This window comes from Anabrus simplex, chromosome 11 (assembly GCF_040414725.1).
Source record: "Anabrus simplex isolate iqAnaSimp1 chromosome 11, ASM4041472v1, whole genome shotgun sequence".
NCBI classification, from domain to species: domain Eukaryota; kingdom Metazoa; phylum Arthropoda; class Insecta; order Orthoptera; family Tettigoniidae; genus Anabrus; species Anabrus simplex.
Window position 1 is genome coordinate 45,722,285 of NC_090275.1, and position 15,282 is coordinate 45,737,566.

The 15,282-nt window shown below is 40.6% G+C and overlaps 1 protein-coding gene across 5 annotated transcripts in view; it reads right to left on the minus strand.

Moving 5' to 3' along the window:
• The window catches only part of FucT6 (alpha-(1,6)-fucosyltransferase), a 415,916-nt gene that overhangs the window by 28,229 nt on the left and 372,405 nt on the right, over positions 1-15,282 (minus strand). For all 5 annotated transcript variants that reach the window (XM_067155180.2, XM_067155183.2, XM_067155184.2 and 2 more), the window contains exon 5: positions 9,896-10,061. In XM_067155180.2, coding sequence (XP_067011281.2) covers positions 9,896-10,061 — 166 coding nt within the window. The remainder of the gene's footprint in view (positions 1-9,895; positions 10,062-15,282) is intronic.

Consider the following 15,282-nt stretch of genomic DNA (forward strand, 5'->3'; position numbering starts at 1 on the left):
GAACAACCAGGTGGTGGTTTTGGTGGTTTTTTAACGGAAAGTACAACTAAACAATCATTCCCTCTAAATACTAATCAAAGGGAAAACAGAAGAGGTCTGAGCCTTCAAGAGTGAAGGTATCGACCTCAGAAAGGAAGGGAGTGAAAACGAAAGACTTTACGGGCCTTGTAAATCTAATACCATTGGGCTTGGCAGAGAACAAGAACTGACCAACGGAGATTACATGGGAAAGGTGGAAGTAGGGAGCCTGGTACAAGTAAGAAAGAAGCATTTCTAGATCCCAACCTACACTTCTAGTTGAGAACTAAACCTCTTTTAGCCATCTCTTATGACTAGCAGATGATACAATGAATGTATTCTGTGTCCCCACGCACAGGAGACATTGCAGTTAGCAAGGATAAGGTCAGAAATTTTTCTTTTACAGTAAACGGTCTGTTTTAGATAGAAAAGTCTGTAAATTACATAATAATGAATTTAATCCTTACAATGTAAGATGTTTAAAAGCAAAAGGAACTTGTTCTCTTTACATTAGATAGTGCTACTCATTTTTAACTTACAAGTATACAGTTACAATGTTGATTAGTATATCATATTTACATACTGAGCAGCAATGAACAAATATATATCCAAACACAAGGTAGATATCAATGTAACAGGAAGGCTTACACGCCATTTACTTATCGCATATATCTCGCTATAGCTTATGCCATCATGATACACTAAAGGCTAAGCCCTGTCGCTGCAACCATTCTCCTCTCAACCGTGCTGTTCGCTCCACTTCCTTGTAGTTTTTACATCCCATCAAGTTTCTCACATTCTCAAAGTATGTGTTCCTCTTCCTTTCTTTCCTAGTATTTTTCCTTCAAAGACGTTTACTAGCAAATCATTATATCCCAGGATGTGATCCACAAGTTTTGTCTTCCTTCTTTCCATATCCTTTATCAGTCTCTGTTGTTCATCAATTTCCTTTAGAACATCTCGATTCGTCTTTTTTTCAGTCCAGTATGTCCTCGTCATTTTCCTCCAAATTCACATTTCAGTTGCTACCAAGGAATCTCTTTCCTTATTTCCAATAGTCCAGCTCTCACAACCGTAAAGTAGTACACTCCAAATAAAGGATTTTTTTTTTTTGCTAGTGGCTTTACGTCACACCGCCATGGATAGATCTTATGGCAACGATGGGATAGGAAAGGCCTAGGAGTTGGAAGGATACAGCCGTGGCCGTAATTAAGGTGCCTGGTGTGAAAATGGGAAACCACAGAAAACCATCTTCAGGGCTGCCGACAGTGGGATTCGAACCTACTATCTCCCGGATGCAAGCTCACAGCCGCGCACTCCTAACCGCACGGCACAAAGGATTTTATAAAAGCCTTTCTTGTTTTTAGACTTATATGGGCATTTGTTAAAATAATTCTTTCAGTTTGAAAGGCCTGTTCTTCTTTAGATTTCCTTGGTGTATCTATTGTCTTCAGTGATAATGCTTCCTAAGTAACAGAAATGTTGCACTTGTTCTATTTTGGAATTTCCTATTCTTCTGTTTGTATTAACTTTGCTGCAATCTTTGCTCACAACTAAAATTTTCATTTCCTTACTATTGATTTTATCTTTGTAATGTTTCAATGTATCACACAAAACAGTCAACATTCTATTTAATTCCTTCTCTGAGTCTGCTACTGTGGAAATGTCATCAGCAAATCTAATACTGTGGATTCTTTTCCCATTTCATTTTATACCTTTAGACCTTTCTTTAAAACACTTATTGCTTCTTCAATAAACAAATTGAAAAGGTATGGTGCAAGTGAACAACCCTGCCTCATTCCTTGTTCTTGTAAATTTTCTGGATGAGCCTCCTATCTTTCCAGTCAATTCCTACTTTCTTCATATATTTAAACAATAGTTCCCAGTTTATCATGTCAAGCTTATGTCACCCTCATTTTTGTTACGGGATTAGGGAGGAAAATAATCATGCATATATCTTGCATATTTTGGTCTTCAGGAGTCAATATAAATGTGACAAGAATATATCCTGTGGCATGCATGCTTGCGTAGGGTTACCAGATACTTTTGGTGGAATGTAGGACTTAAATGATCTAAAATGTAGGACATCAGGAAATTATACAATGAAAGCAACCAGATATGGACATAAACAGTATTTTAATGCATATTATTCTACCAAGAACAAAATCACTCCTACTTTTACTGTAAAACCTCATTCAAATTTAAGAGACATACAGATTTGGTCCAAAATATCTGGCCTATTTAAAACAATTGTACAACTAAGAGTAGTTTAAGTGTTTGAAGTTATATTGAACTAAAATTATACCATTCACAGACTATCATCTGTCCACTTCCTGTTTTCATGCATAAATCTCAAAGTGCAATTTTAAAACTCAAATTATCATGAAAACATACGAGATAAATGCAAGTAAATATGGTATTTAATTTTTCATATAGCAATATAAGTTAAGATAGAGCAACAAATCTATAAGGCAATAACAATTATGAAAACACAACAAAAGGATAAGGAAAATCTGTACATCTTCATACCTTTCCATCTTTTCATGTATGAGTTCTCTCCTCATCAAAGTACAGTTCTTCTACATCCATTTCCTCTCAGCCCCCCATGAGCTTGTTTTTGCAATATTTAACACTCACTGAGAGCTCATCTTGAAACACCTTCATTCTTTATGTAGGGAAGTTAGGAAAAAAAGGAAGCTGGATAAACACAGGAAAGTATTAGTTAGTAACAAAAAAAATCAAGGTTAATACAGGTGGCAAAAGACCAGGAATGCAAGGCAAACATAGTAGGAAAAGAAAAGCCCAGTAAGTAATGGTAAAACATGTATACAAAGTGTATCTGAAATCCTACAAGAGCTAAATGTTATACTTTATTTTTTGCTTTTTATGATATCACAATGTAACAGCTAAACAGTATTTTTCAAAGCTCGTTATTTAAGTTCAGTTATAGCTGGGATATATATTATTTTATTGGTATACAGTGGCGTAACAATATTAAGGGGATCTAAACAGGAAATGTCATATTTTCTCTGTTAATATTAGCTGTATTGAAAATCTGTAGCCTACATAATAAAAGTTGTAGGGGGAAATACACTGCCTGGAAAAAAAAAGTTAAGCACCCAGATAGAGTGGTTGAAAGTGAATGAAACTAAATATGCTGAAAAACCATGTGCCTTTATTGAACTGATTACAATATGGGATGAAAGAGACTAGGCCGTTGACAGTTACAGGTGGAATGTTGGTGTCAGGTCAGTAGGCTGTCGCAACCTCCACTGGCCTCTGGATTCTCTCCTGAGGCAAGTTTTTCCACAGTTGTTGCAGCTGTCCCAACAGAACCCGCAGGATGGTACTGGGACGATGTCTCCCTCCAATGTCATCCCACATGGTTTCAATGATGGAGAGGTCAGGGAATCTTGCTGGCCACGAGAGGACCTTAACATCCTCTAGTCAGTCCATAGACACGCGTGCTGTGTGCGGATGGGCATCATCTTCTTGGAACACTGTGCCATAAGGGGTAGGATGTGCGGACACAAAATGCCTGTAACGTATCACTGTGCCATCAAAGTCTGCTGAAACACTATTAGAGGTGACCTGAACACATATCCTATGGCTCCCCACACCATGATGCCAGGAATTATGCCTGTGTGTCTTTCTACAATATGGGCAGAGTCTGCCCTTTGCGCCACCAAATGACACAATGGTCATCGGAAGTTATGGGGGCCCATTCCATACAGGAAAATGCACGCCAGACCATAACAGAGACACCAGCGCCCTGGACAACATCTTCGAGGCAGGCGGGATCCATCGCTTCATGTGGTCTGCGCCATACACGGTGCCTCCCATCGGCATGGTGCAACTGAAATCGTGATTCGTCCGACCATATCACGTTACGCCATTGTTCCAGTGTCCATCCCTGGTGACTGGCGACAAATGTGCGTCGTTGTGCCCGATGACGTTGGGTTAACAGTGGCACCCGTGTGCGGCGCCGGCTCCCATACCCCATAGAACCCATGTCCCTACGGATTGTCCACTGGGAGACGTGTCTAGCACGGCCTGTGTTGAATTGAGCCGTGATTTGTTGCACGGTTGTCCGTCTGTCGCTATTGACAATCCGTCTCAGGTGTCGCCGGTCACGGTCATCGAGGGTAGCTGGACGGCCGGTCGTTCGTCTGTTGTGGACGGTGACACCCGCATTCAACCATTCACGATACACCCTGGACACGGTAGATCGTGTGAAGCCGAATTCCCGCACCACTTCCGAAATCGCACTTCCCATCCCTCGGGCACCGACCACCATACACCGTTCGAACGGTGTCAGAACTGCCGCCGGCACATGGGGCGTGTGGTGCGCATCAGTGCTCCGCTATCCCATGACATTTGTTCAGTCAGTGTATATCAGGATTATTGTCTTTATTCCCCCATTTCCAATCAGGTTGTAGGTTGTTTTTTTTTTTTTTTCAATCACTACACTTCTTTTGCGTTACGGACCTGGCGTGGCACTTACACCCTCACTTTCTTCAAATGCTCTTCGCACTCGAGTAACTTCCACTGTCGCTACTACACTAGAATTCTGACTCATTTTCCTAAATGTCATTACTGCCATAATTGCCATCTAAAGCACTACAAGCATTTTCAACTCTCGTAGTCATTACCGCGATGCCGGTTCTACTGGATAATGAATACTGAATGCCGGTGGAAATAAACAATCCCAATGTCGCACCAACCGTACATGCCTCTAGTTCCTAACAGTGCGTATTGTGACAACAGTGTCGGCGATTGGGGAGGAGGCAACTTTGTGGACAAAACATTGCATTTTTATCCATGTTCGCCACCTGAAACTAGGAATTACAGGGTTTTATAAATTGTACAAACACAGTTGTCTTATCAGCTAACTCTTTCCTTTAATTTACTTAATTATAAAGAAAAATAGTTAGCGGAAATACGCAGAAAATGTCGTCTGTTGCGACTAACAGACTCGTACAGCGCCTCAGCAAACAGTGCAGACTCGCGCAGCAGCGTATAGCATGTGCTGTAAGGAAGGGTAGCAGGGGTAAATTTTTGCCAAGAGCCTGGACACTGAGGTATAATTCACCCGCGGCAGTCTTATTCAGTCAATATGTAGAGTACTATCTAGTATCTGTTTCTCCGTTAGTTTTAGTCATCGCTGACTATTGGGTTCTCAGAACCGCCTAATTATTCGTACTTCAAAAGCCTTACTGGTCGTTGTGAGTGGCAGCAAGGAATAGTTAATATTTGTATCAGGTTGGGAAACCCACAGTTTTTCAGAAATAACTACCGTACTCCTATTGACAAAACAAACTCTGCACTACGATGGCCTAAGTTTGGAATAACCCTCATAGAAATGAAAATGAAAATCCACAGCCTGTTTCTAGTCATTCGACCGGGTCAGAAATGGAATGGATGAAGCCCCCATCTAGCGGCGAGGATAGGAATTGTACCGGCTGCCGAAGCCTGTTGCACTCCTCTGGGGCAATGATTAATGAATGACAGATGAAATGAAATGATATTGGTGGAGAGCGTTGCTCGAATGAAAGATGACAGGGAAAACCGGAGTACCCGGAGATAAACCTGTCCCGCCTCCGCTTTGTCCAGCACAAATCTCACATGGAGTGACCGGGATTTGAACCACGGAACCCAGTGCTGAGAGGCCGGTACGGTGGCGCCTGAGCCACGGAGGCTCAATAACCCTCTTTAATACAAATAATACTGTGTTGTGTTCTGTAGCTTTATCAATATGTAAAATCACTCTCCAGCTACTGAAGTAAGAAACAGTCATGGGCCCCCTCACAAGCCATGGGCCCCCCGCGGGGTCATTACCGCCGCCACTGCACGCCGTACTTCTATTTAATCGTAATGCCTGAGCAATTTAGGTATTGTTCCTTTGGTGAAAGCTTCATTATATGGTACTGGATTATTCGATCAAAATCTCAAAAAAGTAGAAATATGGCAATTAAGTTGGTAGACTGTGAACCTTTACCTTTCTGTCGAAATTCGCTCAGTAAGCATCCAGAAACTTACAATGTTGTAGTTTTTTTTTTCTTTCAATTTTGGCGTAAACCCACTGTCCGCTATATCCACGAAACCCTGGCACTTTTTGTTGTATATAAAGTTTTGTGCCCCCTTCTTCCAATTACCAATCACCGCTTCTGTGTGACAACTTATATTCCAAATACGAAGATAAGCGAGGCATTGCGTCATTGCGAGCCGAGTTCGTCATTTGATTCATGCGCCAAAACGCCGCATGCGACCACAGCTCGTCAAATGACGCGAATCTTATCAACATCCCCTTGTGGGTAGGGGTGGTACAATAACACCCACGGTATCTCCTGCCTGTCGTAAGAGGCGACTAAATGGGGCCCCACGGGCTCTTAAGTTGGGAGTGTGCGTTGGCGACCACGGGGCCCTTAGCTGAGTCCTGGCATTGCTTCTACTTACTTGTGTCAGACTCCTCACTTTCACGACCTCCTTTGGTCAACTCTTGTTCTTTTCCGACCCCGACGGTATTAGAGAACATCTGATACCTAGGGAGTCTCATTTACACACCCTTCATGGCTCCTGTCTTTCTTTGGCCGATATCTTCATTTCTCGAAGTGTCGGATACCTTCCATTCCTTCTCTCTGATTAGTGTTATATCCAGGATGGTTGCCTAGTTGTACTTCTTTTAAAACAATAATCACCACCATCACCATCTCATCAACAACGACTGGCTGTTGTTGATAGCTGAGGAGCATTTTGTCACTTCCACTGTCTTTTCATCTCCGCTATATGGCTGTACTGCTGGAATTACAAAAACTATTCCGTCAACAACAACTAGTAGGTAGGCTATTTTATAGAGCTCTGAATAATGTAACATGCTGCTTAATTTTTATCATTAGGCTGCAGCCAGAAACAGGAAATAATCTGTTTAAAAAAGTACAAGTTAATAATATACTGCATGCTCCAGTAACCCTCAAGGTTGGAGCATGTCACGGTGTGTTATTTTCACAACATGGTAGGACATGTCATTCACTATACTTGAAGGACATTCTAAAAATTTCCTTCCAACAACCAACTGCGTACCTCTGACCACATAAAAAGTTTATTGTGGACAATAGGAGCCAGGTCAAGTAAGCATAGAATGGCAGATACATTAAAGAAAGTAAAATCATTCTTAAGAAAACCAAGGTTGTAGTTTTATGTGACTTAGAGTATTGTGATCATATCAATCAATCGTCAATGATCCACATTTAGGCCCGGTTGTATAAAGACATCTGACTGGAGATCAATTAAGAACTTAGTTCTGAAAATGAACTGAGATTACGACTTCATCGCGTTGTATAAAACTGAACTCGGTTTACACATGTGTAGTTCAAATGTAACCGGAGTTCAAAAAGTGGACGTGGCAACACCGCAAAACAAATGAAATACGAAATAGCTCGGCCCTTTGGATAATACATAAATGGCGGGATTGACCTGGCCGTGACTCTAAACAAATGAAATACGCAACTGCCGTGACTGTCGAAGAGGAGAAGAAGAATAAATATTATCTCGCGAAGTAAACATGGAAGGAAATTCACAAGGAGCGTTCTGCGAATTTCACACCGAAATAAAAGGGCGATCTTATGTATATTGTACTATCGAGGTACAAACATATAATAGAAAATAAAAGAACCGATATGTTGACATCAAAGTTGAAAGAGAAAGCCGTTGACTTGTCAATTTAAAGAGATCTCTAACAACCATTTGAAAACTTCTTGTAGCATAAAACATACACATAGGTGACAGGGGATAATTTCTTTGAGTAGGTTTTTGTAGTGTGTTCCTTAACTTCAGTTCCAGTCGTTCCTCAACATCTTTCGAGAAACGAAATCTCATTTTGAACATTTGATCACTAATTTCAATCATCGGATTCCGTTTGTACCGAAAGACGCGAGGAGCTCATCGTAAAATCAACTCTTCTTCATCATACGAAAAGTCGGAATAATCTGACATCCCTGCTAAAGAAAATATATATATCACAGTTGCTTTGTTTTGTAAACTTGAAACATAATTTAAAATAATTAATTATTGAAGCAGTATCATAAAACTAAGTAACAACAACGTGTTGGTATGGCAGTAGGCAATTGTTTATATGATATTCACATAACCTCACTTCTGAAAAAATCGAGCGATCTTTAGCAATATTATTTAACTACTATCATTCAAGATATTTAAAACTCATCTCGATATTATTAAGGTGCGGTATTCTTACGCAGATACGATACAAGGAAACACTTCTCAAGTCTTCAGGGCTAGTTCAATGTTTAATACGAACGATAATGATCTAGGTTCAAGGACATTAACCGACGAATATTCGCCAGTCAAATCTGAACTTAGATCGAGACGAGATGATCTTAGATTAGCGTTTATACAACGGAAAATCGAAGTTCAACTTGACTGGCAGCCATTTTTCCTCGTTAAACTCAGATCAAATGTTTTTTATACAACCGGGCCTTAGAGTTGTCGCCCAGGTGGCAGATTTCCTATCAATTGTTTACCTAGATTTTTCTTACACGTTCTCAAAAAAACTTGGAAATTTATTGAACATTTCCCATGATAATTTATTTCAATGCCTTACTCCTGATTCTATAAATGCATATTTGCCCCAATTTGTCCTCTTCAATTCCAATTTCATCTTCATATTATGATCTCTCCTACTTTTAAAAGCTCCACCCAAGCTTATTCGTTTAGTAATGTCATTCCACGCCATCTCTTCACTGACAGCTCGATACATACCACATAGTCGAGCATCTCTTCTCCTTACTCCCAAGTCTTCCCAGCTCAATGTTTGCAACATTTCCGTAACATTATTCCCTTGTCGGAAAACACACAGAACAAATAGTGCTGCTTTGCTCTGAGTCCTTTCCAGTTCTCGAATCAAGTAATCCTGGTGAGGGATCCATACTCTAGTTAGGGTCTTCCCAGAGACTTATATCCCTTACCGTTACATCCTTATTACAATCCCTAAATACCCTCATAACCATGTGCAGAGATCTGTACCCTTCATTCATCATCCCATTTATGTGATTACCTCAATGAAGATCTTTTCTTATATTAACACCTAGGTACTTACAGTGATCCCCATAAGGAACTTTCACCCCACCAATGCAGTAATTAAAACTGAAAGCCCTTCTCCTATTAGCGAAACTCAGAACTTGACTTGTATCCCCGCTTATCGTCGTACCATTGCCTGATGTCCATCTGACAACATTGTTGAGATCTGTTTTCAGCTGCTGACAATCTTGTAACTTATTTATTACTACTCTATTCGACGTAACATCATCCGCAAAAAGCCTTATCTCTGTTTCCACGTCTTTACTCATAACATTTATATATAAATAAGAAAACAAAGATCAAATAACACAATACTCTAATTATTGTTGCTGCAACAGGAACGGCTTTGACGATCGACAGCGCAGACATCTGGCCATCTCACATGTGCAATATTTGACGCCCCGAAGAGTAGTAAATACGGTTCTAAGAGTGGCTACCTTAATTTGCCACAATTGTAGCTGCTTCATTTGTCGCAGATTTCCAGCAGTAACTGTTGCTCATGTGGTACAACCTTATCACAGATATTTTAAAAAGGCTAAAAATATGAATAAAGCATGTCATTCAAAACCGTACCATGACAATGTTTCTAGGAGGCACAATGGCCAAGCGGTATCATCGTTGGCTTCACACTAAGTCCGCCACGACTCAAATCCGACTTAATCCACGTGGGATTTTTAAATAAAAAGTTACGTCTCTGTGATTCAGATTTCACTCTAGGTCCTATGTCTATGATTTATCAACAGTCATGGAAAACTTCAAATATATTTTATTTGGTAATAAATACCTTATTGAGATTGCACACCAATTTCCGCGCTTGGCTGCAGTCTGGAGGGTTCTGTAGATACTGGAGTCTCCGCTGTACCAGATCGCTTAGGTCGTTAGCTTCCTTCTCTCGCCAAGCCGAATACCCGTCAGCTTCGGACAGTGCTTTGATGTCGTTGAGTAGAGCTCTGAAGGACATGAAACAAACAGTAAACAGATGTAAGTCATAACTGTCCAAGACAAATGAAGAAGTAAAGGGTCGTAGTCGTTCACAGGGTTACCATAAGTCCTCGTTTATCCCTGACTGTTATACGGCGAAATTATATGTTCGCCTTGTGACTTTTATTTTCCTTGCGAGACTGTACTTAAAAACTTATATTTATACAAAGGAACTGGACAAAATATGAGTCGCCCCCTAGATACATCGTTCTAATACTGTGTAACACCACCCCCAACTTTGATTCCGTGAGGACCGAGCTCGATAGCTGAAGTCGCTTAAGTGCGGCCAGTATCTAGTATTCGGGAGATAGTAGGTTCGAACCCCACTGTCGGCAGCCCTGAAAATGGTTTTCCGTGGTTTCCCATTTTCACACCAGGCAAATGCTGGGGCTGTACCCTAATTAAGCCCACGGCCGCTTCCTTCCCACTCCTAGCGCTTTCCCGTCCCATCGTCGCCATAAGACCTATCTGTGTCGGTGCGACGTAAAGCAACTAGCATATGTGTATGATTCCGTGAGGAAGGGAGTCCATAAGTTTATACAGGTACGCCGTATCCAGCTGATTATATCCGGTAGAGCCACCAAATTGCATCGACAATGATGGTCTGCATTTCTCCAAACAGTCCCACGCATTTTCCATGGGATTAAGAACAGAGGACTTAGCGGGCCAGTCAAGGTTTGACAGGGAGTTGGCGTGCTCTTCAGACCAATTATGTATGCGTGCAGCCTCGAATCATGGATATTGTCATCTTGGAAAATGGGAGTGGCCACAGCATACTTATCATTAGGGCTCGGATGTTAATGATATGTCATATTGTATTTCTTTATAGTGTATCATTTCCATGGAAAATACAAGTTAAGCATGATTTTATCTACGGTGACTGCAATTATGCCATTTTCACGGGTCATATTAAGTCACATTTTGGCTCCTTTAACGTTTTATTGTCATATTCCGGTAATTTTTTATATAATGGTCATATATCCCCGTGAATTTTGTGTTTTTTTTTAATATTTTCATCATCTCATTCCATTTTCGCATACCTGCTTTTTCACATCTCCTAATTGCCGTCAGTAATTTATTACACTTATCTTTCTTAGAAATATATATTTATGCGAATTAGGAGTGTAAGCTGTATAGAAAGAAACAGATGCACAGAAAGCGACAAAATAGTGAGCCTCAATTGAACTCTGATGATTTGATGTATTTCAGATATGCCCAATAACATCCTGCGATGCTGAGCGGTCTTTTTTCCCGTTACAAAACTTTAAAATAAATGTAATTTGCTATTGTTATTCTTTGTGATCGCCCATCAAAAGGTGACATTTATTTCATTCTGTGCAGAGTTGAGAGTTACCTCTGGATTGAGTAATTAAATCAATTCAAAATATAATAATAACATTAATATTACTTATTTATTATTGAATGTTCTAGATTTTAAAAGAATATTTTCAATATAATGTTAATTTAAACAGCGGCAAAATTCTGAAGATTTCGAAAATGTGACCAAAATACGTTTAAGTCTTGTTTATTGTCATATTTTAATACATTTTTAGGTCATAAATTCTTGCATATTTCTAACATTTTTAGTTCATAAACAACCGGGCCCTACTTATCATGAAGATGTTGAATGAAGAGCCACACTGACTGTCTCCGAGAATGGTGAAATAAATATCAGCATCCAATAAAAACACGCCGAGGGTTTCACACGGTCACTAGCGCGATCCTGTCAGCTTGGAGGACCGTGTTCATATCATTAACCTGGCGCAGTTCTTTTTCTTCGTTGGGTGCTCTAAAGCTGAGTTTAAGCCACGTGCATATTTATCAACACCGCCTCGCAAAGCTCATTTGAATTCGGGCGCGAAGCGATCTGATTGGCTAACTTCAGCAGCTGATAAAATAATAATAATAATAATAATAATAATAATAATAATAATAATAATAATAATAATAATAATAATGCTTGTTGTTTAAAGGGGCCTGACATCTAGGCCATCGGCCCCTAATGGCACGAAATGAGACGAAATGTTACGACAATTTAAAAATCCATAATCCTCCGCTGACTAAATTCGAATACGTGAGGACGAAGAATGAATGGATGGATATTAAAACAAACAGTGGATCCGACCCGCAATGCTCCACATTCCCAGAAACTAGCGTTAAACAATAGTATTACTGACCAAGCACAATACTGAATCGATTATGCTTGTAGTCGAAACAGGTCCAAAATCCAGGTCATCGGCCCCTCATAATGGTACTTATCGCTAGGAAAATAGAACCATGCTATTTGTCAAGTTGCGGTACTAATCAAAAGTAGCGTAGACTCACGGTATTCTACACATTATGGTACTACTCACAGGTAATGAAATTCGCACATGCAACACAGACCTACGGTGTTTCGCACACTGCGGCGCTATTTACAGGCAACGCAAACCTATACAGGCAACGCAATCCTACGGCGTTCCTCACATAAGTGGACTAACCACAGGGACCCGCACTATCCCGTGGTGTTCCTCACATAGTGGGTACTAAGCATAGGCAAGGCAGAACCATGGTGTCGCTCATCCCATGATGTTGCTCATATAGGGGTACGAATCACAGGTACTGTAAAATGCATCCTGAGCCACACACTATCGCTACTAATCACAAACCTATGTTATACCTAACGTAGTGGTACTACGCGCAAGTAAAAGCGACCCATGGTGTTCTCTGCGTGATGGTACTAATTACAAGTATTCTCATGGTTCTAATTTGATCATAGCTTGGTCGCCCCTTTTAGTCGCCTCTTACGACAGGCAGAGGATACCGTGGGTGTATTCTTCGTCTGCGTCCCCCACCCACAGGTGGTTGTGTGTTTGGTCCGCGAGAGGTATTTTATTTCCCTCAAGTCCGCCGGCAAGCCGGTTAGGACCCCCCTATACGCCACCTGACAACGGCGCCAGATGTCGAACTTAAAAAATATATATATTTATCAGTATGACCAACCTTCTAACGCTCATATACGCGGTTCACGTTGTTTACGACCACCCTGTATTCATTTGAAAGTACATGAACTTTGTAATGTTGCCGACAAATGGAGTGTGGCTGCATCATTCTGGCCTGATCACGCTTCCTAAGTCATCTATCTGATGACAGGGTGATGCATAATGGAAGTAGCCAAAGTCGAGTAGCGTTGGTACATCACAATCTATGTGTCTTCGATCTTATTCCCAAAGTGAAGCAGCCACTGAATGGGAAACGCTTTTCAAACAAACAAGACATCTTCAAAAAAAAAAAAAAAAAAAAAAAAAAAAAAAAAAAAAAAAAAAAAAAAAATCATTTATGACTTTAGGCCTGGGAATGGCCACACAGCCAGCTCAGATACATTTCCTAAAACACAGTAAAATACACTGACATTTAAAAATATATATATCTGGCTTTTGGCCCCGTCAACCATACAGCCAGCAAACCATTGGCAATTCACAAATCACACTGAAATGAACATAACAGATACATGATACATTAAATGTACACAATGAGTTCTTGTTGTTGACGAGGTAATGTGAGAAATAGTCATGAAGTGTGTTTATAAACACAACAATTTGTCGCACTGACACAGATAAGTCCTATGGCGACAACAGGACAGGAAAGGCCCAGGAGTGGGAAGGAAGCGGCCGTGGTTTTAAGGTGCAGCCTCAGCATTTGCCTGGTGTGAAAATGCGAAGCCACGGAAAACCATCTTCAGGGCTGTCGACAGTGGGGCTTAAACCCACTATCTTCCGGATGCAAGCCCACAGCTGCGCGCCCCAAATCGCACGGCCAACTCGACCGGCTGTTATTAAACAGAGGCCAGTTTCTTTAAAGATGTTTGTACAGAAGAGTACACAGCGGCGTGTTTTCTAGCGAGCAAAGTTGACATTCTGGCTGCAGCGGTTTGTGTAATTCTGCTACTGTCTTATTTGTTAAAGGAGTCTAACATCTAAGGTCATCGTCCCTCTACTATTGTCTTCGGAAGTTTTTGTTGCTGGGAAGTATAGGTCTATCGGTTGCATTGAAAAAATACGTGTTCTGGATTCTCTAACGATTCTCCGTCACAGGTACAATCTGGGATGTCGGCAACATGAATACGAAATAACAGTGGCGTGCACTGAACCCCATCTATCCCAGCGCTACTGGGGTAAAGAACTTTGTATTAATTTTTTTCTAATTATTTCTTAGAACGCTTTTTATAATGTTTAAAAATCTGCGAACATCTAAGCCAAACCAAGTACAGCTGTCTCGACAATCCGCTCGCACTACCACAAGCGAGCTGGGTTTCCTTGCCGGCGCAAAAAAGCTACCCCAGCTTGGGTTACGCATGCACTTGAAGACTCCTTGTCCTGGGAGGTGGGCGGAGCTGTAGGCCCTCCCCCGGCAGCAATTTACGGCGACAGGCCAGCTAGCTTAGGTAAGGTAATGTTAGTTTTAATACTTGACATTCGAAGTCTTCAGCGCCACACACTAGAGACTGCAAGAAAAATATCAACATCTTAACAGTATAGCCACTTGCACATCGTCTTGCTAATAAAAAATAGAGGCAGTATATGAAATCAATTGTAATATAGAAGAATATATTTTAATCTTGGGTTTCGGAATGTATACAGTTTTTTCGAGCAATTCAATGATGGCACGTGTATGTAGAGTATGTGTTCCGATAGCCGAAGAAAAATATTTAGGTTGCCCAGCATGAACACAGTGCTAAGCGCGAAGTTAAAGAATTTTGTATTTGGTTGTCTGTGATGGTTGTATATAGTGAATATTTATAGTATTCCTCTTGGATTATAGGTGAAGGTTTCGCGAGTTCTGTGGCATTCTTCATTAATATAACGTGTGTTATACGTCGTGAGAAATATTTTCCCTCGTTTGTCGTTGATTCACGTACATTCGGTATGCGAGTGAAACTATTAAACTTCAGCGACGGTAAAAATACCAGTTAAATTTTGAGATTAGTTTAGATTAGGATTTTTAAGTAAAAAACAAATAGTCCCAGTGTATTTTTGTGAAAATCATGACTGTACTATCACGAAGCGTCACCGGATGAAACTAAGTACATTGTTTAAAACCTGCTACAGATTAAGTTATGATGGTGTCGTTACTGCCGTGGATATCACTTTGGAAGTATGTGCGAGCGTGTGGTTGAAAATATTCTTGAAAGATCTTTCTCAGGTAGAAGTT